Source organism: Salvia miltiorrhiza, chromosome 3 (genome assembly GCF_028751815.1).
Source record: "Salvia miltiorrhiza cultivar Shanhuang (shh) chromosome 3, IMPLAD_Smil_shh, whole genome shotgun sequence".
NCBI lineage: Eukaryota > Viridiplantae > Streptophyta > Magnoliopsida > Lamiales > Lamiaceae > Salvia > Salvia miltiorrhiza.
In genome coordinates, this window is record NC_080389.1 from 13,112,576 (window position 1) to 13,129,118 (window position 16,543).

General features: G+C 39.7%; 1 protein-coding gene across 1 annotated transcript; it reads right to left on the bottom strand.

The window, feature by feature from the left end:
• Window positions 1–3,765: 3,765 nt before the first annotated feature.
• On the bottom strand, window positions 3,766–5,784 carry LOC131018364 (putative late blight resistance protein homolog R1A-10). The gene has a single exon (XM_057947094.1). The coding sequence runs from the start codon at window positions 5,782–5,784 to the stop codon at window positions 3,766–3,768; it is 2,019 nt and encodes a 672-aa protein (XP_057803077.1).
• Between the last annotated feature and the right edge of the window lie 10,759 nt (window positions 5,785–16,543).

Consider the following 16,543-nt stretch of genomic DNA (forward strand, 5'->3'; position numbering starts at 1 on the left):
ACAAGGCAGCAAAATACTCTTTCGCCGTATTCCTCAGCTCCTCCGGAGAGGTAGCCCAGCTGCCATCATCGCGTTGCAAACGAACAATAGTATTAGTTTTACGGCGCGCCGACGCCATAGAATGAAAGAATTTCGTGTTTTGGTCCCCATCTTTGAGGCAGAACTGTTTTGCCCATTGCTTCCAATGCTCCTCCTCCCGCGCAAGAATAGCCGCCAAATCCTTCTTCGCACTCTTTAAATTCCCTACAGAGGAAGGGTCGTTTTTGCCTTGGAGTCTCTTGATACAATTCTCAAGCTGGCGTTTCAAAAGTTTGTCTTTACTGTTCTTGTTATAAGCCCAAACCGAGAGTGACTCAGAGACAACATTCAAACGATCAATGATATTAATGCTGTTAAGATTAGTCCAACAGTTATGGATAACATAGGGTAGCTCGGCCTCCATGCACCACTTATTCTCAAAACGAAACCGCCGCCTATGGTGGAAAGCTGCATGACCAGAACACTTTAGCAAAATAGGTACGTGATCTGAAATTGTAGCAGTAACTGTGCAGAGGGATGCTTCTGGGAAGAGGGTTTTCCAGCTATTAGAAGCCATAGCACGGTCAAGCCGTTCCTCAACAAAGCTCGGAGTACCAATCCCTCGAGACCAGGTGAACGGATATCCAACCAGAGCCACATCCGAAAGGCCACTATCAAGAGTTGCTGCTCAAAAACCATTGAATAACCAAGTGGGATGATTAACGTTACCCCGCTTATCTCCAGGATCCAGCAGATCGTTAAAATCCCCCATAACAACCCACGGGAGATTATTAGCAGCTGACAAGCGACGAAGAAGACTCCACGATTCGCGACGCCGACCACGATCAGGGAATCCATAGAAGCCTGTCAATCTCAGTCACCATTAATATAAAAAATATGCATGTCAATATGATTCGAAAAAAAACTAAGGAGCTTGCAAGAAGAAGAAAATTTCCAAAGTAAACAAAGGCCACCACTCCGCCCCACACAATCCACCACAAAGCTGCCTTCAAAGTTTAGGCGAGAGCGGATCATCTCCACACGCGAACGAGTAGTCAAAGTTTCACATAAAAAAACAAAGTTTGGCTTATGAGCTCGAACCAGCTCACATAAAGTAGGAATCGCAAGAGGATGGCCCAGCCCCCTGCAATTCCAACTTAAGGAATTCATTGGGACCGGCCGGCCCCGTGCTCGGAGCCTGCCGATAGTAAAGTGGTTTCATCCGAGCCATCTCCGGAATTTCCAGCGAGAAACATCTCCGATGAAGAAGTAGAGCCAATAATTCCCGATTCACCCCCACAGCGCCATTTTCCTTATTCGCCGCCCTAGGATCCACAATTTGCATGAGATCCGTAAAGTTAGTTTTATACTCCCTCCGTCCGCCAAAATTATGTAAAATTGCTTGGGCACGGGATTTAATAAAATTGGTGATGATTTTGATGTAGTGGAGAAAGGGTCCCACCACTTTATGAGATGTGTGGTTGAGATTGAATTTTGAGTGGTTTTTTTGTAAATAAAGAGTGTTAGTAAGGATAAAATATTAAAGAAGATGGTGGGACCATTGCCATAAAAGGAAAGTGACATAATTTTGGCGGACGCCAAATATAGTAATTTTTACATAATCTTGGCGGACGGAGGGAGTAACTGATATCTTGTAAGATATGACGGGGCACAATTTGCGGGATTGTCTCCCTAGAATCTCGGGGCGAGATAATCGCTGCAGATTGGTTCCGACTTTCTGGTTCATTCCTTTTCGGATCAGGCTGTAACGGCTGCTCCGAAACCCTAGTGTGCGCCGCCATTCCACTAGGGTTTCCTGCCACAGCGTCAGTTCGTATCCACTTATCACCGGCAAGATGCTGCCCTCTCCGATCCGCCGCTTTCAGCCATGCACCCCACTGCCTCTCTTGATCCTTTATCCCCTCAGTAAACATTAACTCACAGAAGTTCTCCGAATGGCCAAGGCGACCACACAAGAAGCAGAAAATATTGAGGCGCTCATATTTGAAGTTAACCACGAATGTTATGCCGTCTTTGTTCTTGATCTTCTTAAAACGTTTGAGCGGTTCCTCCACTCGGACTCCCACTCTAACCCTCATATATTGTCTCCAGACACCAGTTGAGTTTGCGGCATCATATTCCAAAAAATAACAAATAAAATTTCCAGAAGCTTTCCAATCCCCTCCGTTAGATACCCTGTGGGGAGGTCATGAATTTGAACCCAGAAAGGTAAAGTATCAAGAGGGACCTTCAGCGGAAATTCACCCCGCCTCAAACGATGGAGGATAAGAGGGAAATTGCCAAAGGCCCAAGGGCCCCCTTCATAGACACGCAAGAGATCGACTTCATGGAAAAACTGAAATATAAATCGACCGTCTCCTATATCTTTCACGAAGACACCTTTCCCCGGACGCCATATACTAGCGAGACGGCTCCGCATCAGATTGAAGTTCACCGGCTGATCAGTTATAAATCGCCCAACAAGACAGAGATCCGCCGACACTAACGAGTCTCCCGCAATATCATCGTCAAGAAGGAGTTCATCATCCTCTTCTTGGAGATTGAGACCAGCCATGCGAGCCTCCATGCACACTGGACAGAACAAAGAAACCAACGAAAACACAGAAGAACGAAGGCTTTCAACGAAGGAGAGAAAGACAAAGGCTCTCAACGAAGGAGAGAAACCAAATAGTTCAGCTTTTGTTAAGCCATCAGTTCAAACACTATGTTCCTACAACTCAACTTGTCAAGACTTTACTAGATGATACGAGTCGAAACCTACTTACACAAGTATTTATCATATATTATTCATTAAAAGTTAATAAATAGGTTAGCTTATAAAAATTATCTTTGAATTTTGTTAAGCCAACGAATACGATTTGATTTATTATTATTATTATTATTATTACCTTCTCAGCCCATCTGAAAAATATAGTTTACATGCATTAAAATTTGAATTGTATTCCTGCTACTAATTAACCTCAACTAATAAACATAAACACAAACGAAAAATCGCAAAAAAAATAAATAAATTGAGGTAAGTGTCGTAGTAATCTTAGCAGTACCTGAAGAAGATACCAAGGGGGGAAATCAAGCATAACCCAGACGCCAAAAAAAAAATCTTACTAGCATATTGATAAAAAAAAATCAATGCTAGCTAAATTGAAGAAGGAAATAAAAACAATATATTCACGGAAGAAAAGGGAATGTTTCTAAATTGTATAGAGCTCTACCTTTTGGTATCTCACAATACTTTATATGTTAATGTTTATGCTAGGAATTGGATTCTCGGCATATGATCGAAGATCAGATCTAAAATTCACAAAATTGTGCTTATGGAAATTCACGAAAGAAGTAAGATTTTACTTGTATAGAACATTAATAAGAATTCCCATGCACCAATCTTTTTAATTTGCTATAAGTGTGACAATATTTAGGAGATAGAAAATGCTGCACACTGATACAATAGATGACCCATCTTGGTAAACAATGGTCATAGTGGCCGGGAACTAATTGTTAAAACAAGACCGTAACTTTTACTAGTTGTTTTGAAAAAAAGGCTTATATGTTACAGAATTTGAAAATGAGGACTATAAGTTACGAAATCTGAAAATGAGGACTATAGCTTTGATGTGTTATATAGGAGTCTAAATGTAGAAAATGGAAGCTATAGTACTCATTTTCAAATTCCATAATATATAGTCATCTTTTTGAAAAATACTAAAAGTTACGGTCCTGTATTAATAATTAGGTCGTGGCCGGCTTTCTGCAGAGACAGATAGGGAAAGGGTTCGGATTAAGTTCAATGAACACTTGAGCAGTCACTTGAAAGTTGGGATTTGCCAAGCTTTCCAGCTCTTCCTTCTTATTCAGGAGCCTAACTTCAACTTTAAAGGATACTTCTCCTTGCAACTCCTCTTGTTCCTCCACCATCCTCTTCGCGCTCTTCACCAATGATTCTTTGCAACAAACCAAGCTCACGGATTTCAGCGTCGGAATCTCACCAACTTCTGCAGGAATCTCCTTCAACTGTATCCATGAAAGATGAAGGTGCTCGAGGCATGGGAAGTGAGAGCTCTCCATCATCCAGTATTCCAAATTCCCACACGACGACAGTGACAACGATTTTAGACTGGCGAACCGGCCTTCAACCGTTGCCCATTCGCCCGTTGTGAACCATCCATGTTGCAGTTTGAGCTTCTGAAGAAGGGGCAATGCACTTACCTTTTCCAATACATCATCCACACTACCATAACACATTATAATCAGACTCCTAAGAGAGTGTGGAAAGGTAAGCTTCTGCAATAAATCAACCCTTGTACCACAATCGCAGCTAAAAGATTCTAGCTCTCGCAGACACTCCATGTTGCAGACATCGCGAGGCCCAATCCCCTCATCCTCGTCATAAACCAGTCCCAGTTTCTTGATATTGGGAATTCTACCAACCGTCTCCTCATCACACTTGAAATTCCTTACACCTTTGAGCGTCTGTAGATTCTCCATGACCACAACGCTGTCGCTGGGAGGATCCGGGAGACGCAACGCTGTCATCTCCCCAAACCCGAAATAAACATGCCTAAGTTGAGACATCTTCCAAATTTCAACCGGTGCAGTTATGTCTGATCCGTAACAAGAAACAATTAAAGTCTGTAGACTCCACAAGAGGCTGATTGAAGAAGGAAGTTTGGGGAATGGATCAGATTTAACAACAAGAAGCCGCAAATTAACTAACTCAAACATTTCTCCTATGGAATGCTGGTGTCCTTCAAATCCTCCAAATCCATTTTTTAAATTGGACAACCCTCGAACTCTTTCATGATCACTTATATAGGAACGGGCATGTGGTGTGGATTTCATGGCATTGCGGACTTTATCCTCTGAAGTGCCTCTTGGAATAACTAACTCAAACATTTCTTCTACGGAATGCTTGTGTCCTCCAAATCCTCCATATTCGTATGCTTTCAATGTTCTCAACAATCTTAAATTGGGCAGCAGTCGAACTCTTTCATGATCACTTATATAGGAACGGGCATCTGGTGAGGATTTCATGGCATTGCGGATTATCTTCTTTGAAGTGCCTCTTGGAATAACTATGCGGCGTTGGCTATGTATGCCTCGAGGACTATCTCTCCCAACCACATGATAAAACCTCTCATTTTCAGCTTCTCTCAGGCATAGGTCTCTCAAAGAATCATGTATTTTGCAATACTTCATGCTCCCAGTTGAGTACCCCAACTCATGAACTAGAATAATTAGATTTCTATCAACCAATTCCTTTAAGTACTCTCTTGCAACTGTTTCCAAACTCTTGCCACTTATCGGATTCAGAAATCCTTCAGAAACCCATAGCTTCACCACCGTAGAGACTCGGATTACATTGTCTTCCTCAAACACTCCCATATACAGAAAGCACGGCTTCAGATGAATCGGCATATGGTTGTAGCTCAATTTCAGTATTTTCAAGCAGTGATCATAGTTCTCTAATCTCACTCCTGATTTTAAGCTTCTCTTGATAGATTTCCAACATTCTTTAGTTCGTTCAAGTCTTTCCAGAAGACGTCCCATCACAACAATCGATAATGGAAGTCCTCTACAACTCTCTACAATATTCCTCCCAATTTTCTCCAATTCTACTGGGCAACTTCCCCCTCCAAACACAGCTTTGCAAAACAGCCTCCAGCTACTTTCCTCATCCAAAAATCTCATATCAACAACATTATTGTTATCCAATCGGGCTCCCAAATCTGACAATCTAGTTGTCACCATTATCCGACTACTATTACCATTGTGAGGAAAAGAGCGCTCCATCCTCTCCCACGCCTCAATACTCCACATATCATCCAAAACAATTAAAAACCTTCTACTAAATAAATATTTGTGGAGTGCTAGTCCTACTTCATCTTCTCTCATTCTACTTAGCCGTTCACGCCCTTTTACAGTATCCCAATATTTATTGGCTTGAGATAGAATATCACAAAGAAGTTTTTTTATATCATAATGCTGAGAAATTGCTACCCAAGAACAAATATCAAAATGCACATTAGTAAATCGTGCATAAACATTTATGGCAAGAGTAGTCTTACCAATTCCTCCCATCCCTACAATCGGAATGACTTGGCGATGGGGTTCTCCATTAGTGAGTTTATCCATGAGTTGATGCATGAGATCATCAAATCCGATCATGGTGCTGCTCATTCTAGAGAGAGAAGATGTCGACGTTGAGATTTGTCTCTGCAGCTGAGAGTGGACAGCCGCCTGCGTCACTTCTTTCTTGATCAAATCCATATCTTGAATCACCTTCTGCAGACTCTCATACAAGTCCGCCGAAGTGATTTTTGGACCATCAATTTGGGGTTTCTTTGGACCTCGAAAGTGTTGGATTACAAGCTTGCGGGCGTAGTACAATGAAACAGAAATGTAGGAGTTTAGATTACAAGGGAAAAACTGAATTGAAATTACAGAAAACTGAAACCAGGGACCATCAATTTGGGGTTTCTTTGGACCTCGAAAGTGTTGGATTACAAGCTTGCGGGCGTAGTACAATGAAACAAAAATGTAGGAGTTTAGATTACAAGGGAAAAACTGAATTGAAATTACAGAAAACTGAAACCAGGAGAAAGCCGAGTCGAGGAGGGTCCTCTGTCCGCAAGACGAGATACGCCCCGGTAGTGCTCTCGGTTTGGCGTGTCGTCCCCAAAGATGAAACGGCTTCGTCTCGTAGGTAGCAGCACCGCACACCAACGAGCTCCGGCGAACTGGAACGAGGCCAGCGAGAACAGAACTCAACAGATGCAGTATGCAGAGTATCAGAGTGATGTTGCTTGTGATGATTTTCAGGTGAAAAATGATGCATGGAGGCTGTCCTATATATAGGCACAGTCCACATCAATAGGGGGAGCCTGCGGAGTTAATACCATTGATGGTATTCAAATGGTGTCGGGAGTTACAGGCAGCAACAGAAGTAACAGCCCTGCTATTTGAATCTGCCATGACTCCTCCGACAGCAGTTACAATGTAACAGTACGTGGGAAGCTTCCTGGGAGACCAAGGGTCCTCCCGGGCCAAGCCCTAGTGGGCCACCCAAAGACCAATTGCCAAGTCCAAGTCCAAGTCCACGGCCGCGCGTCGGGTGACGGGGACGGACCGGGACCGGGGCCGGGCGCCGGGGGCCGGGGCCGGGCGTCGGGCGACGGGGCCGGGGCCGGGGCCGGGCGGGCGGCGGCGGCGGCGCGCGCGTGTGGGCTTTGCAACCCGTCACGTGTGCACACAGTTTTATTACATCCTGTGATGTAATAGCTTTTATACTGTAATAAATGTGATCCACATTCCAATGTGGGATAAGTATTAAATCTTATTTAATGCTTATCTTTTCCCACGACTCCATGTTTCAAGTACCCAACTTTAAACAATTATTTCTCACTCACCGGAAAACGGTTTTGAGTAAATAAATATACTACGATCATCTACTCGGAACGTAGATCGATCCTGTCCCATTTAATTCTGCTAAATTAAATGTTTTCGGTACTCGAAAAATTATTAAACATTGGTTACTCACAACCAGTTTCCAACAGAAAGCAATTAAACAACCCAATCCGATTGCTTTCATCCTTAGAGACAGCGGGAAGACTTTGATCGGCGATATGAGATTCGATAGCATCTTCAGCCTCATGAGCTGCGACTGCGATGCGCATCTCCAACTGATCAGCTTCATCGCCGTCTGCAACAGGGGACTTGTAGCCTTCAAGAAATTCCTGCAAGAACTTAACCATATCAGTAAGATATTCAACTTGTTGTTTGTCCATGGAAATTGGAGGGAATGGATGATGCTCGATCATATGGATGGTTTGCATGAGAGAAACTAAAGCTGCATAAGCCGCCATCTCCGACTGATAATTTTTTTTTCAGTTGCAGAAGTATTTTTTTTTTTTTTGGTTGCAGAGAGAGAATGCAAATGCAGATAGTATTGGAAGGATGAGTGGCTGGAAATGGAAGGGGGTTTGACTCCAGCATTTATTTGGGTGAAATAATGCCAGCTATCATCGAAATTCGACCGACACTCATTTATTCGATCTGAACTAGAATGTGCATAAGAGAGACCACAGCTGCATAGGCCGCCACGAATCTCTAAACTCGGTCTTATTTCTTTTATAATGGTGAATTAATTTCAAACGGCAATACGGCATGAGAGAAGGTGACTGATTTCAGCTCAGCTAAAGCTCAGTGAGGATTATTATGGTTTTTGGATATCGACGGTTCTTATTTATTCAGCATAGGGCTAAAATCTTATCCGTTGATGTGATGAAAACAAGATTCTTTATTTTCGTTTGGGCCTCATGGTTTCGAGCTTTTCTAATTAAGGTCCATTAATTTATCGGTTATAATATTTACTCCCTTCATCCCATGAATTTTGACACGTTTGGTTTCGACACGAGAATTAAGGAATTGTAGATTAGTGTTTTAAGCAGATGAGATCCTCTGTCCCACAATATTGTGTGTACCATGTGTACCACTCTTCATTTCTTTGTTTTATAAATTGTTTTTTATAAAAATAAAAATTATTATTATATTATAAACTCTAATTAGTATTTATCATTGAAAAATTAAAATTTAAAAAATTATATACCCTAACTTTGAATTAATGAACCCAAATAATCTATTATTAATTCAAATAAATATAAAAAAATAATTATAAACCCTAAATGGATGAGTGAACCCTTGTTAATTATCTTTATATTATATAAAAGCATAATAAATTAAAATTGAATAAAAAATAATTTATAAACATAAAAAAATGAAGAATGGTACACGTGGTACACACTATATTTTGGGATAGAGGATCTCATTTGTGTTTTAAGTGTGTAGTTAATAAAGTATAAAAGTGATAAAGTAGGAGAGAGAATGTAATAAAAGTGATAAAGTAGAAAAGAGAAAGTAATAAAAGTGAAAAGTAGGAGAGAGAAGTTACCTTATTTAGCAATGGAAGCACATTTTTTTTTAAAAAAATTAAACAAATCGGTCATACCGATTAACCAGATCGATTAATCGAACTACTAAGCGGTTCGGTTATCGATTAGTAAAATCGCCCTTATTCGGTTTCAGTTAACCGAAAAATCGATTTGATTAAAACCGAATCAAATCGATTACCAGCCCTATCAAGACTCGATATAGGACTTTGTTGTAGATGGAAAATGACGCTATAGCATCTTATTAATTAAATTCCACTATCTTAATTTCATGGCCTTATTTATTTATTTATTTATGTGCGACTAAATCAATCTTTTTCATAGTGGGTACGTAAGTGCCTTTTACAGGGTAAGCTAGTGCCTGAGCATATTTTATTCAAAAGTCGAGACTTGCATTCTAGCCGCCAATACTTGTAGCATCCTTTCAAATCCTTAACCGGCCAACTTTCAAACGCCTCTATTTTTCAATTTCTTGTGATACATTTTGCTGTAGTCATGCTTGTATGATTTTTTTTTTCCAATCTTGGTTAATTACTCCGTTTTGCATCTATAAATACAACTCAACTTGTTAAGACTTCATTAGATGATACAAGAGTCGAAACCTACTTACACAAGTATTTATCACATCATCATAAATTCACACATTATTTATTAAAAATTAATAAATAGGTTAGCTTATAAAAATTATCATCGAATTTTGTTAACCCAACTAGTACGATTCGATTTATTTAACTCTTTTTAATTATTACTAGCTGAGATTACGTGCGTTGCACGTATAATCTCTTATTTAGCATCTAAACAGTAATATATTTGAAAAAAAAATGATAACACTATTAATTGTTAATGATTGATTTTAATAAATATTTGCAAGTACGTATAAGAAAGTATACAAAAAAAATGAAACAAAAGTTAATATATGTACAATTAGGACCCTCAAAATTATATGATACTCATTATATATAACTAATCTGCTTGAGAAAGATAAGAATAACCAAAGACACATTGCTCTCATCTTATATAGCCCTACTAATTCTTTAAAAAATTTCTAAATCATAAAGCTGATTGTTATTATGGCTAGCTACAATTATTATAGTTGCATATCATCCGAAAAGAGAGTTCATTATATGTCGTTCCTTCTTCAGAATTTTCACATGGTATAGACATTGATAAAGAGAAAAAAGGTTTAGATGGCTGTAAAGACTGTGTTTTTGTTTGTATTGCTTGATTCCTTTGTGTCAACTACAAGGCCCTTTTATAGGGTAGAGAAAGATTTACATAAGGAAAGAATAAGCCCTACTCTAATCAAGGATTTTAGATTGCTGATTTTTATCCTTGATTGAACTCATCCAATATTTTCCATAAATACTTTCAACACTCCCCCTCAAGTTGAGTAACGGGATTTCCGATACTCAACTTGTGAAGAACTTCTGAAAAACTTTTGAAGTACACAGCCTTGGTTAGGATATCAGCGAGCTAATCTTCGGACCTCACAAACGGGAGCTCCACAATCTTTTCCTCAATCTTCTCCTTGATAAAGTGCCTATCCACTTCGACATGTTTAGTTCTATCATGTTGAACTGGGTTCTCAGATATGCTGATGGCAGCCTTGTTGTCACAGTACATTTGGCACGTCTTTGTTGGGTGAAGGCCTAATTCCATCAACAATCTTCTTAGCCAAAGGACTTCGGTTAACCCACTCTTGATCCCTCTGAATTCTGATTCTGCACTTGAGAGAGCAACCACCTTTTGTTTCTTGCTTCTCCATGAGACAAGATTTCCTCCCACAGATGCAAAGTATCCAGCTGTTGACTTTCTGTCATTCGGGTTTCCTGCCCAGTCAGCATCGGTGTAAGCTTGTATCTCAAGGTGTCCAGTCTTTTTGAACAGCACTCCATAGTCAAAGGTTCCTTTCAAGTATCTCACAATTTTGAGCGCAGCTTCCATGTGGTCAGCTTGTGGTTGGTGCATAAACTGACTCACAACTCCAACAGCATACGCAATATCAGGCCGAGTATGGGAAAGATAGATGAGTTTCCCTACCAAACGTTGATATTTTCCTCGATCCGCCAATTCAGCTCCCTTCACAATCTGTAGCCCATGATTGATAGCCATAGGCGTCTCAGCTGGCTTGCAATCTAGCATCCCTGTTTCTGCAAGAAGGTCAAGAGTATACTTCTTCTGATTGATAAAGATCCCTTTCTTCGATCTGAGTACTTCGATCCCAAGGAAGTACTTTAGTCTCCCAAGGTCCTTCATTTCGAACTCCTTGAAAAGATTCGCTTTTAACTTCTGAATTTCTTCTAAGTCATCTCCTGTTATGATCATGTCATCAACGTAAATGACTAAGCAAGAAATAAGATCACCTCGTTTCTTCAAGAATAAGGTGTGGTCTGAATTGCTTTGCTGGTACCCGAACTTCTTCATGGCTGTGGTGAATCTTTCGAACCAAGCTCTGGGAGACTGTTTGAGCCCATATAAAGTCTTTTCAGTCTGCATACCTCCCATTCCTCGAACTCATCTGAAAAACCTTGGGGTGCTTCCATGTATACCTCCCGTTCTTCTTCAAGCTCCCCATGAAGAAAGGCATTTGTAACATCAAACTGATGAAGATCCCAATCCTTGTTTGCAGTAATGGAGAGGAGCACCCTGACAGTGTTCATTTTTGCCACAGGCGAGAAGGTTTCTGCATAGTCGATCCCATATGTTTGTGTGTAGCCTTTTGCAACCAGCCGAGCTTTGTATCGCTCAATAGATCCATCGGGCTTTCGTTTGATTGTGAAAACCCATCTACATCCCACAGTTTTCTTCCCTTTCGGCAACCGACACTTCTCCCATGTATGATTTCGGTTCAGGGCCCCTATCTCTTTCTTCATAGCATTTCTCCAATGCTCGATCTTCAGGGCTTGCTCTGCTGTTTGTGGAATCTCCTCATCATATAAGGCTGCTTCATAGGCTGTGGCATTTTTGGACAAGTTTCCCTTGGCGATATTCCCAACTGAGTATCGGGAATTCCTCACAATTTTCTCTGGGGTATACCGTTTAGGAGGTACACCCCGATTACTCCTGGGTGGTAGCACATATCTCCCATTATCTCCATCTACTGTATTATCCTCATGTTCTTCTTCAATGACTTGAGAAATATGATCAGCAGAATCAGAAGCCACAATAGTAGGTTCAGAAGCTCTTACCTCAGATATCAGTGGCGGAGAAGATATAGGCTCATGCAGCGGACTAGATTGTTCTGGAGTGGATGAAACATGCTCGGTGGCAGGGCTAACTTTTTCTGTTGGGTCTGCTTCGAGGCCTGGCATTGGTAACCAACTTAACAGGTCGATCTCACTCTCTTTCTCACTCTCCCCCTGACTGTTAAGGTGGGTACTGTAAAAATACTCAGTTTCAAGAAAGTCGCAGTTCATGGTGGTTATGATTTGACGGGTTTTAGGATTGTAACATCTATACCCTTTTTGGTTAACACCATACCCGACAAACACACACTTAATGGCACAAGGAGAGAGTTTAGTCTGTTCATGCTTGGGAATATGAACGAATACGGAACTACCAAAAACTCGAGGTTGAAGAGTAAGAGCGAGAGGTATATCAGAAAGAGTGGATAATTTCTGTAATGGAGTTTGAAGTTGGAGGGTTCTGGTGGGAAGGCGATTTATAAGGTAAACAGAGGTGGCGACAGCTTCAGGCCAGAAGTGGGTGGGTACCTTAGACTCAAGCATCATAGCACGGGTCATTTCAAGGAGAATTCTATTTTTTCGTTCAGCAACACCGTTTTGTTCGGGAGTATGGGAACAAGTGGTTTGATGAATTATCCCTCTTTGTTGACAGAAGTCCTGCATGGATCGATTGACAAACTCCCCCCATTATCGGTTCTAAGGGTTTGGATATGTTTTTGAAATTGAGTTTGAATCATTTTAAAGAAATGAGTGAACTTTTCAAAAACTTGAGATTTATTTTTGAGAAAATACACCCATGTCATCCTAGTGCAATCATCAATAAAGAGCAGAAAATATCTAAAACCTTGACCCCCCACAATAGGTGAAGGACCCCAAACATCAGAATGAACAAGAGAAAATATGGAGTTCACTTGTGTGTTATTAGGCTTAAAAGATTTTCGGTGGCTTTTAGCTAAAACACAAGTTTCACAAGATAAAGTCTCATTTTTCACTAATTTAGGAAATAAAAGCTTAAGATAACCCGTGGATGGATGCCCTAACCGACGGTGCCAAAGCCAGGCTTCCCGGTCAGCAGTTCCGTGAGCCAGCATCACCTTGCCTTGTTGAGCTATCTCATCCACATAGTATAATCCATCCCGCTCAGTGCCACGCCCAATAATCTCCCCCGTCCTGATATCCTGAAGAAAACAAAAGTGGGGATGCATTATCATGGTACAATTGAGTTCTTTTGTAACATGGCTAATAGACAACAGTTTATGAGAAAGAGATGGAACATATAGACAATTTGAGAGGCGCAGGGTAGGAGAGATTTCTATAGTTCCGGCTCCTTCAACAAGAGTTAAGTCACCATTTGCAGTTTGAACATGTGTTCGGTATGATGTTGATGACTTAATAATATCAGTTTGATCAAATGTCATCGTATCAGTGGCTCCACAATCAAAAATCCACCCTTTATCCCTATCCCTATTATCACAAGAGGTTTGATATGCAGCGGAAGTATTTAGGGAATTTCTACATAATTCAGAGATGTTTTTAGTATTATGTAGAGGTTTGGGGTGGTTCTGTAATTTATGGAAATCTAGGGGTGGTATTTGTGATACTCCAGAATTTGGGGAATTAGTGGGCAAGACATGGGGTCTTTTATAGAAATAGGGAGAAGTAGGAGGGTTTGGTGTGAAAACACCAAACCCTATACCTGAATTTTGCCTTAACACGCCTTCCCCATCCTCTCCAGTCGCCTCCCCCTCAAATCGGCCTCCTCCATTGTGCCCAATCTCCGCCGACCGGTCCACGGCCACCGCCGCTGCCTTCGCGGCTAACGCCGCTGATTCGGTCTGCTCCTGATTGTCTCCACTTCCTCGCGCCATTTTCCCTTTGGCAATTTTGTGATTCGGAGGATTCCCTGAGCGCGGTGGGTTGGCTCTGCCTATGGCGGTGTGTGGCGGTGGGTGGCGGCGAGTCCGGCTTCGACCCCTCCCAATGATGAGGCGTCGATGTCGGCGCGGTTGGTTGCCGGCTGCAAGATTTGTAGTCGGGCGGCCTCCTTTCTCACTTTTGAGAACGCCGACTCGACTGAGGGAACAAGAACTTTCTTGAGAATGTCCCGACAAAGTTTGTCATATCTCTCATCCAATCCAGAGAGGAACTGAAATAATCGGCAATTTCCGATTAGTTTTCGGTTCTTATTAATCCCTTCTTCATAGCAGCTGATTGGATTTGGGTCTCTTCGATCCATTTTTTTTGTGTTCAGGAATGAAAAAGAACAGGGGCTGGGGTTATGAACGATGATGATTCGTTTCTGAATTCCTAGGATTGAACCTGCTCTGATACCATGTTTTCACATGGTATAGACATTGATAAAGAGAAGAAAGGTTTAGATGGCTGTAAAGACTGTGTTTTTGTTTGTATTGCTTGATTCCTTTGTGTCAACTACAAGGCTCTTTTATAGGGTAGAGAAAGATTTACATAAGGAAAGAATAAACCCTACTCTAATCAAGGATTTTAGATTGCTGATTTTTATCCTTGATTGAACTCATCCAATATTTTCCATAAATACTTTCAACAATAATGTTATTAGGAAAGTCTTTTTTAGAATTCAATTCTTGATTCTCTTGTATATTGTTATTCATTACTTTCCACTCAATTGCACTATAGACCTCTACGTCTTTTCGTAAGTAAACAAACAACATAATCAATAATGTAGTAAAATCAATAAAATTAGAGAGAACACCTTTGTACGCCTTTTTAACATTAGATTCTTCTTATTGTATTTTACGCTCATTTCCACATTTACATTGATTGTGTCCTAAAGCTCTTGACTAAGTCTCGTACTTAAACCTAAATAATTTTATTTTTTACACTATGTATTTTAGACACACGATATCATTCTATTCTCATATCACATGTCAAATCTTAAGTATCTTACACCGGTCTATCCACCAAGATGAAATTATACAAATATTAAAATTAATATCAATTATTTTGCTCAACATGAGTTCCACAACAACTGGTCCTTTTTGTCAAATTTATTTTCAACTTTTGTCTTATGTGAAGTTTTTTTCCATCTTACTGTAAAAGAATAGTTTTTTTTTCTTGCTTTTTTAGTTTTCCTACTTTCATCTCTAAGACCTTTGTTATTACGCTTTAACCCAAATATTTATGACAAGAATCATCTAAAGAAACAACAATAATAACTTATGATGGATTCTGTTATATGTGAAAGATAAATTTCAATGAATGGATAGCTTGCTATTTTTGCATATATAATGTTAAGTTTTTTAAAGATCTCTTGGAGTAATCTTCAAATTTGAGTTTCAGGGCATAAAAGCATCTATTGAATAGAAAACAACTCAAGCAAATCTAGCTACATGTACAACATGAATTAATTAATTGTCATGACTTATCTTGATTGCATATATAATGTTAAGTTTTTTAAAGATCTCTTGGGGTAATCTTCAAATTTAAGTTTCAGGGCATAAAAGCATCTATTGAATAGAAAACAACTCAAGCAAATCTAGCTACATGTACAACGTGAATTAATTAATTGTCATGACTTATCTTGATAATATTTCATGAAGTCACAAAATAATGAACTAATGTTAGTCTACCTTAAAAAAATTATGTGAATAAAAGTATAATATATAATTAAGAACATTTACTTTCATATTGATAATATACACGATTGAGTATATTTATTAATCCTCATTATTAGGATTTCTCCAATCTTACACCTCTCGATTGGATAAGAATCAAGCAAATTAGCTCAAACTATAGAAATTAATTATCAAAAACCTTGGGAGATATTCCAAAGTTTCAATCCATCTTAATAAACAATGAATTAATCTATATTTTTTGCATATCAGGCTATTCCTCATTAGTAAACACCCTCTTACACTATTATGGTGCGTTATCTTTGGTTGTAAATTTATTATGGGAAAATGAGGGATAAACAAAATTTCACCATTTAAATCATTCCTTTCTTTTCCCTCATTTCCTACAAAATAGAATCTGACCCTTACTAATTCTTCATTTTCACTACAAAGGAGGGATAATATTATCCCTCCATTTTTAGTGTGATAATATCATCTCTTCTTTGTAGTGAAATGAGGAATGAGTAAGAGTCAAATTCTATTTTGTAGGAAATGAAAGAAAAGAATGATTTAAAGGGTAAAATTTTGTTTATCCATCTTTCTTGCATGACAAATTTACAAAAAGAACGCACCCTTAGAAGTAGAACTATGCATTAATGTCTTCTTTCCAACCACTGTCATGAATATTTTTATGAATTGTCTTATTCCTAACAAATGTTATGCATATATATTCCTGTAACTTGGTGAAGAAGCTATAAGGTAGCAAGGGCCTCCTGAACGTAAAATT